The 25,483-nt window shown below is 44.0% G+C and overlaps 1 protein-coding gene across 1 annotated transcript in view; it reads right to left on the bottom strand.

Moving 5' to 3' along the window:
* The window catches only part of LOC311223638 (uncharacterized protein), a gene marked incomplete at its 3' end in the record, with an annotated part of 115,252 nt that overhangs the window by 82,684 nt on the left and 7,085 nt on the right, over positions 1-25,483 (bottom strand). The window contains exons 2-3 of the mRNA XM_084308412.1: positions 1,883-2,053; positions 1,076-1,217 (exon numbers count right to left, since the gene is read on the bottom strand). Coding sequence (XP_084164538.1) covers positions 1,076-1,207 — 132 coding nt within the window. The 5' untranslated portion in view covers positions 1,208-1,217; positions 1,883-2,053. The remainder of the gene's footprint in view (positions 1-1,075; positions 1,218-1,882; positions 2,054-25,483) is intronic.

Here is a 25,483-nt window from a genome sequence, read left to right on the forward strand (position 1 = left end):
CACACACACACACACACACACACACACACACACACACACACACACACACACACACACACACACACACACACACACACACAATTATTTTGTTACAAAAACTTAATTTCCTGCATTCTGGTGCAGGACTTTTAGAATTTCTACCCTTTTGTGATGGGCATCACAAATTATTGTAAAAAAGAAAAGAAAACACATATTCAATACATTTTTGAATGTTTACCCTTTAAATGCCAGTTTGTGTGATGGCATCACAAATTATTGTTAAAAAAAAACACAAAAAAGTAAAATATTTTCAATATATCAAATGCAAAGTACATTTGTCTGGGGGGGATTATTACAGGCTAGGCATGTGTCAATGATTAGCAGCAACACAGATTTTGATGGATTTTTTGTAATGTCAGATTTAACACCAACTCTTTTCAGAAAAGTGGGAGTACTTCATTTTTTATCTGACATTACAAAAAATCTAAAAATAAATGGTTATGATCAGGGCTGAAGTTGAATTAAAGATTTATGACTGTTTAGACTGCATTACTCTCTGTCACAGTGATCTCCTGGTTGTTCCCCACTTAGGTTATCTAACTATCGCGCCGCCGCAACCAGAAACACTGGCCTGGCCTGCTTCTAAGTTCAGTGGCCTTTTGTGCTTTTTTTTAAATGTTTTCAAGTACCACCAGCAGTACCACCAAGTACCACTAGTGGTACGCGTACCACAGTTTGAGAACCACTGATCTAGTCTTTATATACATCTATGGGTGGGGGGTGCCCAGGTCCAACTTGGCCGGGACAGTGGTGTTAAACGCTGAGCTGTAGTCGATGAACACTAGCAATATATGTGCCCCCCTTGTCTAGATGATCCAGGACAGTGCGCAGTGTCAGTGCTATGGTGTCATTGTGATGCATGTTATGGTGGAATTAACTCTGTTCAATGCTCCCCCACCTGAATTTTCATGCAATGGGAAATACCATACTCTTTGCCCACAACCATTAGGCCTACTGGGAAATACAACAGAATTGATCCGTCAGCCCTTGAACTACTGTGCCTTTGTACATTCCTTTGGACAGTTCCCTCACCCACCTTGAACTTCCACATACCACCAATGTCATCACTGCTCTCAAAGCAGACAGGCTGCAGCCCCTCATCCAGACAGGTCTTGATGCAGACTAGACCTGCACACCCCCCTCCAACCACCGCTACACGCCTGGACATAATGGTCGGCCTGCAGGAAGACCGGCAACGCAGAAAGTTAAATGACAACAAGACTCCGTTGAAGATGTTGTACTATGTGGGGTGTCACATACAAAGGTCTATAAGTGGTTTATTATGATGTAAATGTTTACAGACGTATCAGTTGAACTTATAACGGTAGCTGAACCGGGTTGCTGTGAAAATCAACCCGTCCAGCAGGTGCTTTTGGCACGGGTCCCGGTAGGAGGAAATAATAAAGACTGTTTCCAAAAGTAAATGGTGTTTATTATGTATCCAAAAGAAGGGGAATAAAACCCACAACATAAATTGATACAAGGGGAGGGGAGAACAAACAGGGATAACAGCAAGCACAAACAAGCACAGTCAATTATAAGTAACCCTACACTACTAACCCCATCAAATGGGGGGATAAACAACGGTGGGGCACTGAGACCCAGCGTCACAGTGCCACACAAAAACCATACAGTCAATAACACCCCTATACTATCATCAAATGGGGGAAGCATGGTAACTGGACACATACAAGTGACCCAGTGTCACAGTAACACAAGATATATATATATATATATATATATATATATATATAGGTATGGTTGGCAAACGGGGAAAACCACCCAGCAACACAATACACACGCCACGGGCTATATAACGGATATGAACCTCGCACATACTCACTTCCACACCACAGTGGAACAGGGCAGACACAATAATGAGACTAGTCTCAACAATGGCAAAAGACGCCCTGTGTGGTTGCAGTCTCTCAGGCTTTATCCACCGCCCCTTAATGAGTGATTGCCCTCAGCTGTAGTCATCATTGGGCACTCAGCAGTCTCTACAGGAAAGGGCCTGAGGAGGGGGGAAACACAAGATGGAATTATTACCCGGTGACACCACCATACACAAATACCAAAACAAAATTCCATAAACAACTAACCTGGTGTTTATATGGTGTTACAAATACAATAATAATGGTAATGACCAACCCATATACGTCACATGGGCGATGAGACATATGGAAATGAGACGTTCTTGAAAATGGAGAAACAGAGATTGGATGAATATAAGAGTACAACTAAAATCTCTCTCTAGGTACAATTGACTTACTTTTGCCAATAATCAAATCAAATCCAGTCATTATCAGATATGCTATATATGAAGAAGCTTCTATCCTCAGGCCATCAGGATGTTCAACGAACAATAACACTATGTAACAACCATCAAATGCACTCACAGCACACACATCCACACGCACACACTCACTTTAAACAAACAACTCAATGCAGCACCCACTTTACACACTTTAGAACACCTAAACACACTTTATATTTATTGGTAAAGAATTTGCACTACAACCCATACCTCATTACACCTTACTGTAAATTGTACCTAAATTGTACCTCATCCCATTTCTGCTTTGCACTATATAGTATATTGTATATTAGTATATTGTATGGTAACTCAGTTACTTCTACTCTGCATTGAACATTGTACATATGTACATACTGAACACTTGTGTCTACGTACGTGACTTCTATTTTTTACTTGCTATACTTATTTAATTTTATACTTATCTATTTTTGTCTAGCACAGTCTCTGGAGCGTAACAGAAAGAAGCATTTTGTATAAAAGTATTCTGTACTTCTGTATGACAACTAATAAAGAAACTTGAAACTTGATATCGAAAAATACCTTGCGGAAAAAAAGCTAATCTACGAATTCCAATCGGGCTTCAGAACATCCCATTCCACTGACACATATGCCTTCTCTATTTGCCATTTGAACGACCACATCAAACACGAGGTGGACGTGGGCAAATACTGCGGCATGGTCATGCTGGACCTCCAAAAGGCTTTCGACACTGTCAATCACTCCATTCTGATTGATAAGCTAAAAGCAATTGGTTTTGATAGTTCATCAGCAGTGTTGGGCAAGTTACTTAAAAAAGTAATTAGTTACAGTTACTAGTTAAAAAAGTAACTAAATTACTTACTCAGTTACAAATGATAAAAGTAACTAGTTACTTCAGAAAGTAACTATTGCGTTACTTTTAAGTACATTTTTAAATGCTCAAATGTGACCCCACCTCCACCCCTCTTTAACGGAACATAAAATACTTGTGTATGTTCAATTATTTATGATAAATCTGAATATTATAATGAAATGGACACTTAATACAATACATTATTAACAAACAATGTACACAAATCTAAACTATTTTAATGTTGCTGTGGGACAAAGTGAGACTAGCCTCCAATCAAATGCCATGTATGTAGATATTATAATTACTATGTTTATATAGTGGATCGATACAAATAACACAATAGATGTTTTGGAACTTTTGATATTTACAGGCCACAACTGGGCAAAATTTTATTATGCTTGTTAAGCACTATACCAAAAATAAATAACAAATATATACACTCTTTGTAGTGCAAATAAAACAAACAAAAACTTCAGACAATTGTAGATATACTGTACTTCAAGTATTTTCTTCCTCGAAAAAGTAGAACATTGTAACAATAATGAGGTGCTTTCAATGTAACTGAAAAGTGTAATGTATAGTGTTGAGAGTCACAGCCAACTAGTGACTCTTGTTATTTATGACATCCTGTTCTCTCTGTCAATTGTAGGATATAAAGGTTTTAAGCATATGGTTATTATATATCTGTTTTAAATCTAAGCATATGTTACTGTATGTGTCTATATGTGAGATGTATACTGGGCTGGTATGGCACAGTCAGTCTCTTCAGTCTCCTTGCTTACAGTTCTGTGAAGACAAGAATGTGACCTTGGAGCAGGGGAGCCTGCAGAATTAACCCTTGCCTGTCTTGTCAGAAGAGAGAGCCATCATAACACTTTAAAAACCACATGTATGATGTACTATTATGATTATGATGTAAATGATTATATATATATATAAGCGTATAGACCAGTCGTGCCCAACCAGTCGATCGCGATCGACCGGTAGGTCGCGCGCTGGTTTCAAGTAGGCCGCGAGATTATTTTGGAAAATCATTTAATTTGATTTGATTTGGAGGGGAGGACAATACACGTTCGAGCAGTCCTGTGTATAAAAGGCAGCCTGCGCCAATCGATACCGTCTACATTCCGGACAGCGAGCTTCACCATAGGGATGCAAATTGATGCCTTTGTTTTCATGGAGTGGCATGAGTGGGGGTCGGGCCCATCACCTGGCAGGTACAGTATAAACGTGGCTCTGAGACCAGTCACTCGAAACTGCAAGATGAATGGAACACCACCAGCTAAAAAGAGGTTCATTCAGAGGACGCTCGTTTTCAACAACGCAAGCAAGACTTCACTGCCGCCGCCGCCAGGACCCTCCGACGAGCTGCGCCTGCCACCGCCGCCGCCAGGGAGCAGCTCCAACGCCGCCTCCGATGAGCTGCCGGATAGCACCAGCGTCAGCGCCGCAAGCAGAACCGGCGCAGCCAAAAGACCAAAAACATATCATTTCCATGAAGAGTGGGAGGAGGCTTACTTTTTTGTTTATTTCAACGCAAAGTCAGTATGTCTGATTTGTAAACAAACTGTGGCTGTGCCGAAAAAGGGTAATTTGGAGCGGCATTATACAACGATGCACAAGAAACACTGCGCGGATTTTCCTCCAAAAACAGTACTACGAAGAACAGCACTCCAGCAGCTGAAGTCTTCACTAGTGGGACAACAGTCTACTTTTACGAAGCCCAGCACCAAGGCAAAATCTGCAACAATTGCTTCTTATCGTGTCAGTCACATTCTCGCTAAAAAGAAAAAATCCTTTAAAGACGGCGAATGTGTAAAAGAGGCATTGACTGCCGCTGCCGATTCACTCTTCGGTAATTCCAAGTATCACACAGAGATTATGGATGCTGTTAAAGACCTTCAGCTGTCACGTAATACTGTGACCCGGCGCTGTGAGGAAATGTCTGAAGATGTCCACCAGCAACTCATGAGGGACATTAATACATGCGAGTGTTATTCCCTGCAGTTCGATGAATCGACTGATATGGTAGATGTGGCACAGCTATGTATTTACATTAGAATGGCCTTTGACGACATGAGCGCAAAAGAAGAGCTGCTCACCATATTGCCTCTTAAAGGATACACTAAAGGTGAAGACATCTTTCAAGCCTTCATGGAGTTCGCTAAGCAGAGCAAACTGCCCCTCCATAAACTCATCTCTATTACAACCGATGGGGCACCAGCCATGGTTGGCTGTAATAATGGGTTCATCGGACTGTGCAAAAAAAGCGACGCTTTCCCGGACTTCCTTAATTACCACTGCATAATTCACCAACAAGTGCTGTGTGCAAAGATTTTAAATATGAAGGACGTTATGGATATCGCTATGAAGATTGTGTGCTCTGTCAGGGCAAGGAGCCTACAGAGGAGGCTATTTCGTGCACATATGGAGGAGACAGGGGCGGAGCACACAGACCTGCTGCTGCACACAGATGTAAGGTGGCTGAGCAGAGGTAAATTTCTGGAGAGATTCAGCGAGTTGCTGCCTGAAATTAAAGAGTTTCTCAAGCTTGCTAAACATGCCGAATATACACATCTAGAGGACAACAACTGGCTTTTGAATTTGGCATTCATAACCGATGTCACTGGCATGCTGAATAACCTGAATTTAGAGCTGCAGGGAAAGGATAAATGTGTAATAAACATGATCAGCTCAGTGAATGCTTTTAAAAGCAAGCTCACCATGTGGGCGAGAAGGCTGCAACGCAGTGACCTACGCGACTTTCCTCACATGCAAGCAGAACTTCAACGTCAGGGTGAGGACACCACACAGTTTGATTGCACACATTATGAGGAGCAAGTTCAAAGCATCTTGTCAGAGTTTGATAAGCGCTTCACAGACTTTTCAATACTTGAACCTGTTGCAAGCTACATGTGTTTTCCATTTGGAACTGTAGATGTGGATGACATCACATCCAAAGTGGCCACACTGTTTAATCTGGACAGCCATGCTGTGGAGAACGAGATCCTCACACTTCAAACTGACATTGAGATTAAAGCCAGGGCAACACAAGGGATGAAGGCAGAGTTCTGGGAGCTACTGCTGCCTGAGAAGTACCCCAATCTCAGGAGATGTGCCATGAACTTAACAGCATGTTTTGGATCAACCTACCTGTGCGAGTCTGCTTTCTCTCACATGAAGATCATCAAGTCCAAGTACAGAACCACATTAACATATGACCATCTTGTGGACTGCCTGAGGCTTGCAACCAGCTCCTACAACCCAGACATTGAAAAACTAGCTACCTCTTCCCAGTGCCAGCGCTCTCACTAAGGTAGAGACATTAAAAAAAAAAAAAAAAACAGATAAAGGAGAACTATCAGTGACTGTTGACAGACCTTTTTGTGGAATTGTTTTTTGATTGTATTCCATTTTGCAATGTGACAGCTCTGTTTACACATCATTCCTATTCCTTTTTTTATTGTACATATATTTGTATTGTATTGTTCCACTTTTGCTTTGGCAATGTAAACACATGTTTTCTCATGCCCATTGAACTGAGTGTGTGTGTTGTCAGTGTGTATGCAGAGTGTGAAATAAACTTGAGAAGTTACAGTTACAGTCTTGTCATTCTTGTAAGTACTACACTACACTGTTACAATGATATATAAAATAGCATATTATATTATATACCCATTCAATATGCACATGACAGAAAATATTATATGCCATATAATATTTTCTGTCATGTGCATATTGAATGGGTAATACTATTACTACTAATACTAGCCTTATGCACCTTATGACACTGAATACTGTGAATATATTTTTCAGTTAGTTAGAATCTAACTAACTGAAAAATATATTCACAGTGTCATAAGGTGCATAAGGCTAGTATTAGTAGTAATAGTATTACCCATTCAATATGCACATGACAGAAAATATTATATGGCATATAATATTTTCTGTCATGTGCATATTGAATGGGTAATACTATTACTACTAATACTAGCCTTATGCACCTTATGACACTGAATACTGTGAATATATTTTTCAGTTAGTTAGAATCTAACTAACTGAAAAATATATTCACAGTGTCATAAGGTGCATAAGGCTAGTATTAGTAGTAATAGTATTACCCATTCAATATGCACATGACAGAAAATATTATATGGCATATAATATTTTCTGTCATGTGCATATTGAATGGGTAATACTATTACTACTAATACTAGCCTTATGCACCTTATGACACTGAATACTGTGAATATATTTTTCAGTTAGTTAGAATCTAACTAACTGAAAAATATATTCACAGTGTCATAAGGTGCATAAGGCTAGTATTAGTAGTAATAGTATTACCCATTCAATATGCACATGACCGAAAATATTATATGGCATATAATATTTTCTGTCATGTGCATATTGAATGGGTAATACTATTACTACTAATACTAGCCTTATGCACCTTATGACACTGAATATATTTTTCAGTTAGTTAGATAGTAAATTATATTGACATTTGTGTTGTTTTTACTACCTGTACCCCCCCCTTCCCCCATGCTGCTATTATGCCTGAATTTCCCCAAGGGGATCAATAAAGGAATATCTTATCTTATCTTAGCCGAGAGTAGGACAAATTTGGGCTGGTAGCTCTCGGCTAGGTGGCAAATTAAAAAGTAGATCTTGGTTCAAAAAAGGTTGGGCACCCCTGGTATAGACTATTCATGCTAGAAGGACCATGTATTGTAAATTACAGCAAGGCAATTGTTTAATTCAAAGCTGCTGGAATGTGCCTGTGACCTTGGGGGCCTCTGTGCTAGCCTGCTAGAGACAGAGGGAGTTTCCACAATATCATACTCTGTTCCAGTAAAACTGTTACAATTACTTTTTAAGTTACAACCCAGTGGAGTAGACGGGAGCCAATGGCAAAGATACAACTAGGAGGGGAGGAGAGTTCTCTTTATGTGTTATGCGTTTATTGGCTAGTAGAATGACATCGCTGTGACATCACTGTTTTTGGACCAATGGCAAAGAGGTCCTGATATCAGATATATAAATGACTGCTCCAACTTCGAGCTCAGATTTTCAAGCAGATTTTCACTTTTGACTTCAGACACCAGGCGTATAGGCTATGCTATTTTAGAGAAGAAATGTTTTGTTTTATACTTCTTATAACTGGTTGGACATTTCCAATGCAGTCTCTTTTTGTAACTTGCCTTTTCTAATTAAAATTACTTTTTTATAATACCTATTGAATTCGTGGACTGCTTTCTACTGCAATGGGCCACGATGCTGGCCGTGCCCTGATTTCCTCTGAGGTGACTATGTCCTGAAATACAGATTGAATCAATTGCTGGTTAATGCTTTTCAGCTAAAGTTATATATTATATATATACTATTGACGGTAGTAATGCTTAGTTTCACTGTTTGTTGTTTGCAAGCACCGGTAGCCACTGTGTTGGACGGGTCCCATTGGGTTTGTGGGGAACTAAGAATCTAGTCACTGCAGGACTGGACGATTGGTGGCCACAGACTGATGGACCTGTCAAACTGATAAGGGGTTATGGGGCTTGCAAATGATTGTTAGTACGCTAATGTTACATTATTAACAGTAGTAATACTTATTAAAAGAGTAGTAATACAATCAAGCTTTCAAATGAGCAGTATTACAGACCATTCCTCACAAATGAGGACGGTGATGGTGATGACGGTGATGTAAGATCATCAAGCTTTCAAATAAGCAGTATTACAGACCATTCCTCACAAATGAGGACGGTGATGGTGGTGACGGTGACGTAAGATCATCAGGCTTTCAGAGAAGCAGCATTACAGGCATTTCGTAAAATGATGATAATAATGATGGTAATGATGATAATAATATTATTTTTATTATAGGCAATAAGAGTTCTCCCAGACATACATTCGGTTTATTACAAACAAAGAAGAGGTTAACAACTCTTCTATGCTTACATTTCATATCAACTGGATATAACTAAACTAGTGACTATGAAATAAGCTTGACAGAAATAGTAATTGACCCGAGAACTTAGTGAGTTTAGCACCTCGCTGGGGGATATCGGGCGGCTAAAGGGTTATATCTCAAGTAAGTGATTCTGAGATAGATAAGAGACATCCCATCGGCTCTTCAACATATAGCAAAACTAAGGAATCCAAATATAAACAGGTAATATATAAAAAAAATTAAATACATCTCCATAAAAATAAATCTCTTTCTCTGGCCATTGACAATCTAACTTCAAGAAGCTGCAGCCAGCCAATAAATCTAAATTAAATTAAATGCTCTTTAAGCAATGTACCAAAAATGTAAGATACCCTATATCTAGCTATCCATCCACCCATTATTGTCATTGAACCAGTGGTTGCATCTCAAAACCAAAAGCTTCTCAAACTTCTGGTCAGAGAGCATGTTCCTCAGTGGAGTCAATACTAGCTTCCCCAGGCTAAAAAGTGTCTCTACTGGGGCACTGGATGGAGTGGCTGCATTATGCCGGAGTGAAATGTTCTTTATCAGTGCAAATCCATTAAAAGAGTCTATCACCGGGCGGTCAGGTGGCATAGCGGAGATTGCGTTCGTCACCAACCCCGGAGACGCTGGATTCGCCTGTTCGTTGTAAACAACGACTCCTACAGTTCGGTCGGGGCGCCTGCTAAGCGCGGATAGGATCTAAGGGTGGTAGTGTGATCCTTCCACACTTGACACGCTCTCAGTGAGAGTCCGCGCTGCCAGGTGAAAAGAAGCGGTTGATTGGCTAGACGTGTGTCGGAGGAAGCACGTGATAGCCTCCACTCTCCCAGACCGACTGTGGGGGGTAAGTGCACAGCGACCAGGAAGGGGATTGGGAATTGGCATAACGACTAACATTGGGATGGGAGAAAATCGGAGGAAAAAGGAGGGGAAAAAAAGATTAAAAAATAAATAAAAAAAGGAGTCTATCCCTTGTTCTCCTGATTTGAATAACTTATATTACATGTGTTTTTTTCCCGAAGTGTTTTTATTTGTTTGGAACACGTTGCATTTGATTTACAGGACTTGTGTGCGCGCGCACACACACACACACACACACACACACACACACACACACACACACACACACACACAATGGTGGAGGGGACACATTTGGGGGCGTGGTCAGTGGTGCATTTGTGATTTCATACCTAGTTGCACTGTGTTTTAATGTGGTCCGGCGAAAATGTTGAACATTTAGAATTTTAAATGCATCAATCTGGTGCACTTTGAGGGTCAAGTAGACAACATACTGTATGTATAAAACAACAGCCTAGAGGCTTTTAAATACAACGAGGTCAATCATATTTCACAGACCATATTTCACAGACACCAAGCAATGTTGTTGCATTTCATGGCAATCACACAGACCATCGTTCACACCAAACTTTGAGGGGAGGGGGCAGGGAGCTCTGTATGTTCCGTCCTATGTATTTGAACACACCTGACGACCTGAGCTATTGTTATGCAAAGACAAATCCAGGTCGGAACTTGACACGTGCACACAAAAATGTGACTCATCCCTCGCCAAGTACCCACATGGCTACTTGTCTTTGCATAACAATAGCTCAGGTCGTCAGAGACCTGAGCTCAGACAGGGAACAAGCAGCCGTTTTCCGTGTGGTCCTAGTGCCCGGTCGCGTCTCCGTTTATTATCGTGTAACATTGTTTTGGACGGTAAAAAAATGCAGGGGACAATAACTGCCCTCTGAAAACATGCAGGGGACATGTCCCCTGTGTCCCGCCTGTTAATTACGCCCCTGATCGCATGTGGACAACAGCAGAGAGGGTAGGATCTTTTAACTGAATACTGTGTACATCATTTTGAAGTGTGTGACTAAATTGTGTTGTGGAAATTGTTTGTAATTAGTTTCACCCAGCTGACAGAAACTGGAGGTGTGGCCTTTTGCTGCAGGTGTCACTCATCAGTAATTAGTGATAGTGATTTAAAGACTTGCTGGCATAGCGTCAGCGAAGCGTCGAGAAACGAAGAGGGACAAAGAGGAGGAGTTTTCCTGGAGTTCACCGCAGAGGGATCCACCGATCCACCCAGTGCTAAGTACACCATAATCCCATATTCCCGTCCCACTCTGCTATTTCCCTACTATCTCGCTTCCTCCCTAGCCCCTTCAACCTCCTCCTACCACTCTTGACACCACAATGTGCCTCATACCTATATCCACAATCTGCTCCTCAAGAACAGAATCAACCCATCCACGCCAGTTTGCTAGCAACCCGGCTAATCTCTCCTACCCTCCTACAGCCACTAATACACCTGTCACAGTACAGGGAGGCTTATGGAATTGTCAATCAGCAGTCAAGAAAGCTGACTTCATTACTGCCTACGCCCATAGTCTAAATCTGCAGCTCCTGGCTCTAACTGAGACCTGGATAACCCCCAATAACTCGTCAACACCTGCAGCATTATCTACAAACTATAACTTCACTCACACACCTCGACCCTCCAGACGGGGTGGAGGCACTGGCCTCATGACATCTCCTTCATGGGCTACAAACCTAACGCAACTCCCAGAACTGTCACTCTCCTCCCTCGAATATCATGCAGTATCTGTCTCTAATCCTTTCAATCTCACCATTGTTACACTCTATCGCCCTCCAGGTCCCCTCGATCACTTCACAGATGAGCTGGACATGCTTCTAAGCTCCTTACCGGAAGATGGTACCCCGCTCCTTCTATTGGGCGACTTCAACCTGCCTGACTCATCTCAGTCGGTCCCAGTGGTCTCCCTCCTACAACAATTTGACCTGACTCCCACTGCCATGCCTCCCACCCACAAAGCAGGCAACTCCTTGGATCTCATATTTTCCCGTAACTCCAGCATCATTAACACCACGGTAACTCCCCTACATGTATCTGACCATTCCTTCATATCCTTCTCACTAACTCTCATGCTTAACCGAAAAGTCTTCACCCCAACTCAAACCGTCTCACTCAGACGCAACCTGCCCTCCCTATCCCCCTCCACCCTCTCCTCTGACATAATATCCGCTCTACCTTTGAGTGACACCTTCTCTGCTCTCCCCACAGAGATGGCAACCTCCACCCTCCTCTCAGCCCTTGCAACCTCCTTCGACAAGCTCTGTCCCCTCGTTGAGAAACCTGCCCGCCGTTCCCCACCCAGTCCATGGCTGACGGATGCAGTGAGAGAACAAAGACAGGTCCTGAGAGCGGCTGAGAGGAAGTATAGAAAGTCACGCCTCACTGCTGACATCGACACATATCACAACCTCTTGTTAACATTCTCCAAAACCATTACTAATGCCAAAGCTTCTTTCTTTCACCATAGGATCGAGGCCTCTGCCAAGAATCTTCGCAAACTGCATGCTACCATGTCCTCCCTCCTCACTCCCCCCCCACCTCCTCCTCCCTCATCTTTTTCTGCCGAAGACTTTGCGATCTTCTTTGAGGAAAAAGTGGAGAACATCCGCAGCTCCTTCTCCCAACCCCCACCCATTCCAAACGCTGAATCGAGAACCTCATCCTTCACTCTGTCATCTTTCTCTCCCATTACAGAAGCCGAGACCCTGACACTGGTAACGTCGAACCGTCCGACTACATGCCAGCTGGACCAGCTACCCTCCCCACTCCTCCAGACCATAGCACCGGACATCCTCCCATTCCTAACTGCAACCATCAACTCCTCACTCAACTCGGGGGTGGTCCCCACCTCCCTAAAACAAGCCAGAGTCACGCCCCTCATAAAAAAACCAACCCTGAACCCCACCGTCATAGCCAACTATCGCCCTGTCTCTCTTCTCTCCTTCCTTTCTAAAACACTTGAACGTGCTGTATCCAACCAACTTACTGCTTATCTCTTACAGAATGACCTCCTAGACCCCAATCAGTCTGGCTTCCGGACTGGCCACTCCACAGAAACGGCCCTCATTGCGGTCACAGAGGCACTTCACTTAGCAAAAGCGAAAGGCCTCTCCTCTGTCCTGATTCTCCTAGATCTATCTGCAGCCTTCGACACAGTCAACCATCAGATCCTCCTCGCGGCCCTCGCAGGAATGGGAGTGGCTGGATCTGCGCTGACATGGCTGACATCATACCTCAATGACCGCTCCTACCAAGTGTCATGGAGAGGGACTCTGTCGGCCATCCGCCCCCTCCGGACGGGTGTCCCCCAGGGCTCGGTCCTAGGACCCCTTCTCTTCTCCCTCTACACTAAATCACTGGGTAACATTATCACATCTCATGGCTTCTCATATCATTGTTATGCCGATGATACTCAACTCTTCCTCTCCTTCCCTCCCTCAGATATCCACGTCTCTGAGCGGATCTCGGCCTGTCTGTCCGACATCTCCGCCTGGATGACGACCAACCACCTCAAACTGAACCTAAGCAAAACAGAATTGCTCCACCTGCCGGCCAAATCCTCCCCCCTGACCGACCTCTCCATCACAGTCGAGAATGCAGCTGTGACCGCGTCGCCGACCGCCAAGAACCTTGGTGTTGTCCTCGACGACCAGTTGAACTTCTCTGCTCACATCGCAGCGACAACCAGAACCTGCAGATTCCTCCTGAGCAACGTCAGAAGGATACGCCCCTTCCTGACAAAAGAAGCCACCCAACTCCTCGTCCAATCAACAGTCATCTCCCGCCTCGACTACTGCAACGCACTGCTAGCTGGCCTCCCGGCCACTGCCACCAAGCCTCTTCAACTCATTCAAAATGCAGCGGCCCGCCTGATCTCAAACCTACCGAAGTCAGCCCATGTCACCCCACTTCTTAGGGACCTGCATTGGCTCCCCATTGCTGCACGTATCCGCTTCAAGGCCCTCGACCTAGCATACCGTGCGGCAAAGGGAACCGCTCCCGCCTACCTCCGGTCAATGGTCTCTAACTACACACCCTCAAGACCCCTACGCTCTGCGTCTTCTGGCCGCCTCAGATCTACTCCTATCCAAGCTCCCGGAGGGTCATCAAAGAGAAGCCGCCTATTCTCAGTCCTTGCCCCACAATGGTGGAATGAACTACCCATCCCAGTTAGGACAGCCGAATCCCGTCCAATCTTTCGCCGTCGACTAAAGACTCACTTCTTCAACCATTATCTGAAATGATAAAAAAAAAAAAAAAAAAAAAAATCTAACCCCGACTAACCTTAATGTCATGCACTTGTCCTAATAAACTAACCTACACTGTAACACGCAACACTTTGATGAACATTGTTACTCAGCTGATAGAGTTATACCCTTCTTGCTGTCTTGTCGCACAGAACTTGTAAGTCGCTTTGGATAAAAGCGTCAGCTAAATGACTAAATGTAAATGTAAATGTAATCACATCATCACGATTGCATGTGACCGTTTACGAAGGCAGCCTTTCACATTGCAATTGTCAAAGATCCAAATATTTGATTTTCGTCCATATGACGAAATGATTATATTATGATTATTATTATTTGGGCTCGCCATAAGGCTCTGGCCATACCTGTCTCTCGTTGACTGTGACTTGCTTGTGTTCATTGTGTGTCCGACTATGCATGCTTTCGAACACCCGCCCAACTCTACCTCTGATTGGCTTACCATGAAATTTTACTCAACCTCAGCCAATAGTCAGCATTTATGCGCTTGTCTCGTGCACTGCCCACTAACCAAGGAAGAACAGTTAAAAAAAAGTATTTGCCTCTCGGCTCAGAGATCTAATTGGTCTGATGAATAAAACAGCTTCAATTATAGTAACACACCGCATTTTTTGGCAGTAACGGTAACAGCGTTATTAAGATTGGAAGAGTAATCCGTTAGATTACTCGTTACTGAAAAAAGTAACGCCGTTATTTATAACGCCGTTATTCCCATCACTGTTCATCAGTGAGCTGGATGCAATCCTACCTGGAGGGGAGAGAACAGATGGTGGAGGTGAACGGTACACTGCCCCCCCCCCCCTCCCAGTGAGCTGTGGTGTTCCACAAGGAAGCATACTAGGACCTTTACTGTTCCTAATTTAGGCAAATGACATGTCATCAGCTTGTGACTGCAACTTGTTCCTGTTCGCAGATGTCTCAGCCCTGCTGGTCTCTGACGGACAAGTTGCAGGTTGAAAAATCCCTCAGCTCTGAACTCGGCAGAATCTGCACCTGGCTCGCTGATAACAAACTATCATTACACCTGGGTAAAACAGAGTCCATTCTCTTTGGATCAAATACTGTAACAAACTCAGCAAGGCCAACGGCTTCTCTGTTACAGTGGGTGACAATATTGTCACAAGGAAAGATGAAATTACATACCTGGGTTCCATCCTAGAGGCAAATCTTTCATGTGACAAAATGGCAACCAATGTAACCAAAAAAGTCAACCAACGAACAAGATTCTTGTACCGGATCTCCTCTCTGTCTCTGGTAAACAAGAATACCTTAAAGACTCTAACAGGAGCACTCATTCAAGGGTACTACGACTATGCTTGCACCTCATGGTACCAAAGCACCCCAAAGGCACTAAAAACAAGATTACAAACATCACAAAACAAACTGGTCAGACTACTGCTTGACCTTACTCCTAAAACCCACCTCACCCCTGCCCATTTTGACAACCTAGGATGGCTTAGAGTACAGCAACTTGCAATGGGCCTGGTCTACAAGATACACTAAGGTACCCATGTACATGCCGAAATACTTCCCAAAGGTCAGTGAATACCACGACCACAACACCAGAGGGAGTTCCACAAATCATGTTCAACCCATGCTCAAACAAGGGACTAAACACGTTTCGCAATTATGCCAAAACAATGTGCAACGCCCTACCCACAGCCATAAAATAATGTGAATCCCTACCCACCTTCTAAACCGCTCTAAAAGAGCACCTACGGGAGGCTGCAATTCGAAACTGGCCCCGGTAAATGTCCAAACCACCACCCACCCAATGTACAGTTTCCTCCCCCTCAAATGTATATATTCTATTCTATATTACAAACTCTGTCTGTAAATAAACAGTACTGTATATTTGTATATCTTGTATGTCATAAATGTCTGGATGTAACAGTACTGTATATCTGTATGTCGTGTATGTCATAAATGTTATGATGAATTGAAGGGGACCCTGATGTAAACAAGACGAAAATCTTTATCTGGTCTGCATCCCCTTAACAATTGTGTGTATTGAGCTGTACTGCACTGTACCCATTCTGCAATCTGTTACAATTTTCAATCAATCAATCAATGGAAGCTTTCCGAAAACGTTCGAGAGAGTAGAGTGCTTTGTTTTCCGCAAATTAGTCCAGCAAGACGCGCAGCCAGTATGAAATATAACGAAGGTTATCCTATAAAACCCTTTATGATTGATTACTGCCTGAGGACCCAAGTCTGTTTTTCGCATGCAATTCGGGCTCGGTAGGGTGGGCAGCATGACCGTTTAACCTGGTTAAGGTTAATAATACTAGGGATGTGGGCGTGGCTAGGTGAATGATGGCACATGTGAAAAGTTATCTCAATGAGCGCCCATATAGGGAGGTGTAGTCTGACGTCACTGGTTGTTCCACCCGTATAGGGATTTATCATTGGGAAAATGGATTATCGGCTATTGTAACAATTCTGCCGAATGGAAATTGACAAGCTTCCATTTTTGCACAAAATGAGTTCCATTCTACCACTAACATTATTGTTTAAGCATTTTTGGTTGAAATAAAGGTAGTTATAAGGTTTTTAATTTGTCGTAAAAAAAGAACTACATTTACCAGTAGGCAGCCTGTTGTTTACTAGGCAGCCTGTTCAGTGCTGTCGCCTAATACACGTCACGGCCAGCTGATACCAAGCTAGCTAGCTAGCTAACGTTAACATTACCTCGCTAAACATACTAGACGTTAGCAATGTCTACTGTCGTTAACCATTTTAAATCGGGGCATGTAGAGGCGTTTCGGGACCAAGTAAAATGTGCAGGTCCTCTTCTCAGACCTGTGCACTGACTGCACGCATCATGCCGGCAAGCAAGCTACACGTCACGGCCGGCTGATACCACGATAGCTAACTAGCGTGAACGTTACAAGCTCAAAAACCTTATAACTACTACTGTCGTGTCCATAAGTTCCCTGGCAGAATACTTTGTTTGTGAGGACAAAAGTATACAAAGAGGAGATAACCATTTTAAATCGGGGCATGTAGAGCCCGCCGTAAAAACAATAACTAAACTATACACAATATGTACAACGAAACAATGATTTACATTCGTATTTACTGTCACGATCGGGGCTCGAGCCTTCCTCTGCCGTCAGCCTGACGCGCCCATACGTGGGCTTCCTGCTGGAGCGTTCCCGCGCTGCCAGATGAGGAGCAATCAGCGCGGCTGCAAGGGATTCCCTCATCAAGCAGTCCCTATATCATCTGGCAGATCCTGTCATCCGGCGTCGCAGTGTTAAACTGCCTACCTAGGTACGACGATTCCACCTGTTGTATCTACACCTGTTGTATCCCTTCCCTAACCTCCTGTCTCTTGTGCCCCAGGACCCCCGCTCCAGCGCCCTTCCTGCCTGGACGTCTCGAGCCTAACAAGGAGCCCCCCTGCTCTCTCTCTCAACAAGACCTGTTCTCTCTGCCTACAGCTGCACTGGAGGTGCACCTGTTCTCATTCCCCCCCAAGAACATTATAACCCCTGTCTATCGCACATTCCTGTTATAACTCTGCCTGTTTGGGGAAGAACAATTAAAGAACCCTAAACCGCTCCATTCTCTCTCCTCCTGTTGTTCGCTATTGGGCTCCGCAAAAACCCCTATCCTCACATTTACAGTGATTTAATATGCAGTGAATACAAATAATGATAACGTGGTTGTTGCTTTTAGAAATGGTGGTTGGCTTCATCTGATAAATGGTTAGAGATACTAGCCACAGATTCAGGGTCAGTTATTTTCCGATTGTACGAATTGTTAAGCTTATGGAATGTAAGGGAAATCTGATCCTAGGTCTGCGATTAAAGCCAGGCGTCTACGCTGTGGTGACGTCAGTCAGCAGCGCCAAATAGCAGTGTAGTTTCCCAGCGAACGAAAACATAAATGTTATATATCGCATAGCTCTGCTCTGCGTCATACTGGAATCCACTTCCACATCAGTTCTAACACTGAATAAATCTTCACATGCACCTTTACATACCATCATCTGTCTGGCCACACCCCCATCCGCTCCCTACATAAGCAGGGGTGTGGCCATACCATCAGCTCCTTCTTCAGTTTTCACCACGTCGAGTGCCTGCAAGTACCACACTTTGAAGATTGATGGATTTTTGAAGAAGAGAATAGGAGATGAAGGAGCTACGTTGACATTATATCTTTGTTTTCTCTCTCACTATTTTCGAGGAAATACAGCGATAATGTCTTCGCCACTGGGGTGTCTAGAAGATGATGATTATTCTGACCTCCACCGGCATTTTCGTATTAGGGGCTCGCGTCGCTGGCCTAATCCCCACCTGCAGTCCTCCAAGCTGCAGCTGGACAGGTATTACCTCTGGTTCTGCAGCTGGACTGTGCAGGAGGGGAGACGGCTGTTGTGAGAAGCTAGCTACCTCTCTGGGTGAGTGATGGTTTTGATACGCGAGCGCCAGTTGTGTTGCTATGAGGGGATTAGCTGCACGATTTACGAAAGCCGGCCCCAGAATGGTACCCTTTTTCGGCGGAGAGAGGGTCCTGGTTTAACGCCCACGGTAGTCAAACTAGTGGGCCGTGACCAAGATCTGCGGTTAAAACCCCCGGATCTTTGGATGAATGGATTTCTCTCTGTCACGTGAATGGCCCCATCTTTCAAGATGAAAGTTACCCTAGCACGAGGAAAGTGGGTTTGGTGGTTCGTTATCGGAATGTCTCCATGCCCAAGTCGGTTGCAGCCCATAGGGAATTGTGCCGATACCGCTGTATATCTGTTAATCTCCGTTCTGAAAACTGTGTTAACTTCTTTTTCTCTTCTCTCTTAGGATGAGGAGGGGGACAGACGGCGGCTGTCTGAAGTGTTGGCCTTATTGTGTTCTCTCGTTGTGCAGTTCGGTGATAGCTGCTTAGCTTGCGTTCTAGCTGGGTGAGCTACCTGTTAGCCAGTTAGCTGTTAGCTGCGGCGCTAGCTCGATACGCTCGCTAGGCTAGGAACGTTAGCTTGATGCTACCAGTCGGCCTGGAGTTGGCTGTTAGCTTACGCTACACCGTTGAACATTAGCCGTGAGAATAGCAGGCCATAACACTCTGACTACGACGTCATCTTTGACAGAGGATGTAGTCGGCCCTACACCATGATCGGCTGTTGGAGGGGGGCGTCTTAGCTTCTTTTGCCCCGCCAGCGAGGACTTTCGTCAACGTGGAGACCAGTGTTGTGGTCCTCTCAGCCTGCGTTTATTGGTGCAGGTAAGGGTCCTTTGGACACTTAACGCCTCTTCCTTCCTTCCCTTCTAAATGTTTTGTAATAACGATGTTTTTTTTCCCAAAACGTATGTTGCTTCACTACATTGGGGATGTGACATGTGTTGTGTGTGAATTGTCTTGTCGCTGGTATAGCTTTCTCTCTACCTAGAAAATCGGCATTGTTTTTTACGTGAGTAAAATTAACTGGTTTGGTTGTGATGAGAAATTGTGTGTTCATGTAACGTTAGACAACGTAGTTGAGCTCACAACTAGCTGGGTTAATAACCCTGCAAAGCTATGCTTAGTGACATATGATCGAGGGGTGAGTCCTTCTCTCAACCAAATCGTATCAGGGGTAAGGTGGTGAGGGGTGATCCCCCCGGTTCCCCTGGGCCCCCCCCCCCTCCTCTCAAACATGATTTTGTTTACAATATATTGTTTCACTATGTTTGTGGGGATACGGTGTAATCCCTCAGCTTCTGCTGGGGTTGTGCTCCTGCTTGGAGAAACAATTTTCTCCTAGGGAAAATATTGTTTGGTCGCTATCATGTGGACTTAGCAAGGCCTGTGGCCAGTACTTAATCGAGGACTTGTGTCTTCTCTCGTTATGAAAAACGCTGTTCCTCTTACGGTAGTGAGAGTGTACTTTTGCCTTTTTCGTTGTGATGGAGGGTTGTGTGTGGCATTAAGATCCACAACTGGGTTAGGTGTTGGCCTACAGAAGTCACATGTGTAAGCTCTGGTACCGGGGCTCTTAAAGGGGCCCTCTCTGGATCTGTGTTTTTCTTCCTTTGAAAAATTCAGATGGCAGGTTCGCACATGAGACTATGTGAAGCTGTTAACACTTCATGTAGCATGCTATGACTGGTGTCATGGCTCTGCTTTGCCATTACATCGTATCAGGGGTGAGGGGTCATAAGGGGGTGAACTGGTAAAACCTTCCTCCCCTTTTTCTGATTGGTCAGGGGTTAAAACCCCCTGTCCTTCGGGCTTCCTATCACGTTGCTGGATCAGCGCTAGGGATGGGTATCGTTAGGATTTTATCGATACTACTACTCTTATCGATACTGCTTAACGGTTCGGTACTTTATCGATACTCTTATCGGTTCTTTTTGGTTCTTTTTTTGCAAGAAAAAAAGACAATTAATTAAGAACAGAATCAACATTGCTTTATTATTTATAAATACAACTTTATAAATAAGTATTATAAATAAATATAATTTCTTCAGCAACAGCAGCAGCAATGTTCTTTTATATAACTTTATAAATAAATATAATAAATGAATATAATTTCTTCAGCAACAGCAGCAACAATGTTTTAAATGTGTCTGACTCTGAATTATAGACTTTTTATAATAAACAACAAATGCAAAAGGCTAACAGAACTGTGACACTCGTTCACCCTATCCTCTGTCATCCTTCCTCTAGCTGCTAGGGTGAAAGGACTTTGGGTGGTGGAGGGAGGTAGAGGGAAGGATGTGTGGTGGCCCTGGGCTCACTGGCCTGGGACACATTGGTGGCTGACGCCTCAGCTTGACGATCTATAAAAAGTTTAGATTGTAGTATTTGTAGCTAAACAATTATTTTGTTTATTAGCCTATTTGTAATAATTCGTTATTAGCCTAGGAAACTCCGTATCTTGGCTTACCGGCGGCAGTGGACGTGGATGCAGATGGAACACTGCGCGCAAGGCAGTTGAATACGCGCATTTCTGCACACTAATATCATGTTTTGCCAACAGATGTTTTGATAAATTGCTCGTATTGCCACCCTTACTGGCAAATGTTTTGTTGCACTTGTAGCAACGTGCGTTGTATATCCATACTTTCTTTTGAACGCTTCGCTCTATCCGCCATCACGAGTCACGGTGCATGCAGACTCAGAGCTGTCTGTGTCTGTGTGCAGCGCGCTTCAGCACGGAGAACTTTCATTAAGGAGTACCCATATGTAGCACTACTAGCGAGCGACTCGCGAGGAGTGTGTGTAATAATGACTCGCTGTGGCTCGCTTCTCGTGCAGAGACAGAGAGAGGATAGATCGTTTGCAACTTTTAAATAATAATAATAATAATAATAATAATAATAATAATAATTTCTCTAGAGTATCGATAGCAGTACCGAGGACGTCGGAGCTTATAAATACTCCGGTATTTTCTAATATAGTACCGGTTCCCGTTTAAAACCGGGGTCCGGGGGGCATCCCTAATCAGCGCATCACAGAGTAGGGGGGGGGGGGGGGGGGGGGGGGAGTTTCCTGGTCCCACGCCATATTGGGCGGTGGACCACGGAAATTCCCCCGCCATAGAGTACGTCACTGGGCGCGTTTCTATTGGTAAGACTTCCGTGGGTTATTCAGGCTCCATGTTGTGGACCTCTGTTACAGGGAGTTTCAGAGCCTCCTCCTCAGGGAGTTTCAGAACCTCCTCCTCAGGGAGTTTCAGAGCCTCCTGTGAGTTCAGATCCTCCCTCCCAGTGAGGGAGCCTCCTCAGAGTTTCAGAGCCTCCTCCTCAGATTGTCACGGTGAGTAGAACTTAAAAAGAAGTTCTACTCTGTTGTATGTGATTGAGCTTGGTGGGTGATGCAACGCAGTAGAGACGATTTGTTCTTCTGCTCTGCTCCCTACTATTAGTGTGTGTATTGGGTCAGAGCCTCCTCCTCAGGGAGTTCAGAGCCTCCTCTGTGAGTTCAGAGCCTCCCTCTCAGTGAGGGAGCCTCCTCAGAGTTTCAGAGCCTCCTCCTTGGAGGGTCCTAGTCCAATTGTTACATAGCTCAATGTTGCAATATGTCTTTTCAATCTATTGCTCATGTGGGAATAGGGCTGGGCGATATGGCCTAAATATGATATCACGATATTTTCTGACCTTTCGGCGATACACGATACACATCACGATGTTTTTCTTTTTTACCCCAAACAATTCATTATGAGGCTTACCAAGACAGTATTTGAGTTTGCAAGCTAACATTAAAGACAAAATAAAATACCCATGCATTTAGCATTTTTATATTAGATTTAGATTATTAGATTATATATTGCATATGAGATATTATATGATTTAGATATGAAATATGATGAATTGAAAATGGGGGACCCTGATGTAAACAAGACTAAAGTCTTTCTCTGGTCTGCATCCCCTTAACAATTGTATGTATTGAGCTGTACTGTACCCATTCTGCAATATGTTAAAGTTTTTAATCAATCAATCAATCAATAAATAGCATTTTAGCATTTTTATGAAACTACTGTATATATGTATGTCTCTAAATGTTTTGATTAATTGAAAATGGAGGACCCTTATGTAAAAAAGCCGAAAGTCTTTTTCTGGTCTTCATCCTCCTGTACTGTATTGTACCCATTCTGCAACCTTTTAATACAGTTTTCATTCATTCATTCTGACGGAAACATAATAATTTTGATTGACAGTCGAGTCTGCCAATGACGTCACACCGCTTGCACCCGCCCTGCTGTTCTTAGCACCAATCGGCAAGCGCTATTAGTTTTTGACTTCCTGAATGTCCTGTGTGCTGAACATCAACAAAGCTACTAACGTTAGCTCCCCGCGGCCGTCGAGTAGGAGACCAGTGCTCCACAGGATGACTAAATGAGGCATAATGATTTTACTACAACGAATGTTATAATAAAAGCCTTTCCATACATCTGTCTGATTGAAAACTTTATTAACAGACCGTGGAATGGGCATATCTCAGCACGGGCTGAGATATGAACGAGTAACGTGTGGACAGATTGACGCGACACAATCCTCTTGGGCAAAACATCACGATATCCACGATACGTTGAAAAAGTGTATCGTTAATGAACTGTACCCGATATTTATATAATATCGTCATATCGCCCAGCCCTATGTGGGAAGTCTCTCTGGGGGTTCCCCATCTCCTCCTTTATGGAGCAGGTTGACGGGGTATTGTTTAGGGAGTTCCCTGACTCCTCGCCGGTAAGGGTCTGTTGAGTCATGGGTTTCCCCCCGTCATAGGGTACGTCGCTCCCCGTCCCCTCTTTTATGGAGCATGGTTGACGGGGTGTTCTTTTCCCTCAGCCGCGTCTTATGGGACCCATGTCCGTATTTTTTTCTGTGAAAAAGGCGGCTTCTTGTCGTTCTCCCAGGCGGCTTGGAGGAATGGTATCTGGTGTCTTGTTGGACTATCCATTGATATGTTTTGGGTCTCGACGTGTACATATTGCTGGCCCTGGGTGCTTCTGATAGGAACCACGCATGGGCTTGCGCGCCTTAGTTGCTCATCATTGAAACAGCATTTTTATGGGGCAACTGGGATGGAGTTTGTCTCTTCCGAGCGCCAGTTTACTAGGTTTGTCTCGACAAATTCTCGTTCATATCTGGGGGATGTTAACGGATAGATCAAAGCATAGGTAGAGGGGTCTCACGCCCTTGGGGTGCGCCACCGAGCACGGTATGAAAGGGACCGTCTGGGTGGCGCCCTCTATAATGTTTTGTATCGACACGCGTACCTACCCCCCTCCTAGGGTTGGGGATGGCAGCGTGATTAGGGCACGGGACTGATTCTGGTCATGCCGGTCCAGGTCAGTTAACCCGTTGTCCGCCGGGGCGCAGATCTGCTGTTCTGGGACCCTGAGGGACTTGTGCTTTTTTCGGGGGGGGGGAAATGCCGGGTCGGCCCGGGTGTTGCAGGGTTAGACGTTATGGAGATATTCGTGGTTGTGTTACTACGTATTATCCCTCACTGTTGCTTGGTCCATGTTGTGTTGTACCTTGCGCTGCGCTAAGGGAGCCTGGTCCTTCTCCATTCTTTTTCGTCCCTCTCTTCTCCTGCTTGTGCCTCCCTAGAACTGCTGACACACACTGGGCTTAGGAGATGAAATGATGGCTCATGTTTAAAGCCATATAATTTTAACTGTTTACTATTTTTAAAACTTTTTTTTCCCCATGATTAACAGTAATAGCATAATCTCAATATATCTCTCAACAGATTACTCATATTTCGGAATTATAACCACTCAAATCTGTGTTTGTTTGATACAACGTTTTTTTTCATCGGAAAAAAACTGATAAATGTTTTTTTTACCATATTTCTACACATTTCCGCCGCAACATTACTCGACGAAATATCTCGACGAAATACCTCTGAATACGAATTAAAAAAAGATTAAAGATTCGATGACTAGTTCGGCCAGAAACGGCTTTGAGGCAAACCGTTACTAAGCGCTCATAGATACCTAAATGTCCTGCGGGCGCTTCCAAGTAGTTCTACGGCTGGAATCTTGAACTCTGGTCGCTGGTGGGAGGAGGACCAGCAGGCCTGTACGCTGCGACGAGATCGTCGCAAATTGCCCCCTAATTTGGCCGGTGCGAATGAAAAATTATATCTACTCGCAAGCTTGCGAATAGTGATTTCACCCCTTCATTCGCATTTCACTACACTAACATTAGCCTACAACCAGGGCTGTACAGGCGACATAATGTTGGGGTTGTAATTTCATTAGACAGACCAGCGCGGACATTTAATAACATGCAATTTAATTGACACGAGCAATGGGCTAACGTTAGCTGGTGGTCCCGAGTGAAGCAGGGACGGCGGAGCTATAGGCTAACGTTAGCTGGTGGTCCCGAGTGAAGCAGGGACGGTGGAAAAGTGAGGAAAGGGGGTGGGTTATATTGACAAGTGACAACGCTTGACAACAGAAGTTTAAACATAACTTCATATTTATTAGTTATTCGTTTCTGTATATCATCCACTGTGACTTTCCATCTCCGTGTTAGACTCTTCCTGTTTACATTCGAGTGTGACGTCATCACCTACGGCAGCTTAGACGATCAAAACGCGAACCTAGAACAAAACCCGGGGGGGGGGGGGGGGGGCTGGCTCTCTTGTGCGTTCTCGCCCCCTCTCTCTCTCTCTCGCTCTCTCTCTACATTCAATGATTTAAAGTAGCCAAACGTTACAGACAGTATAAATACTAACT

This window comes from Notolepis coatsorum, assembly GCF_963971535.1.
Source record: "Notolepis coatsorum genome assembly, chromosome: 2".
NCBI lineage: Eukaryota > Metazoa > Chordata > Actinopteri > Aulopiformes > Paralepididae > Notolepis > Notolepis coatsorum.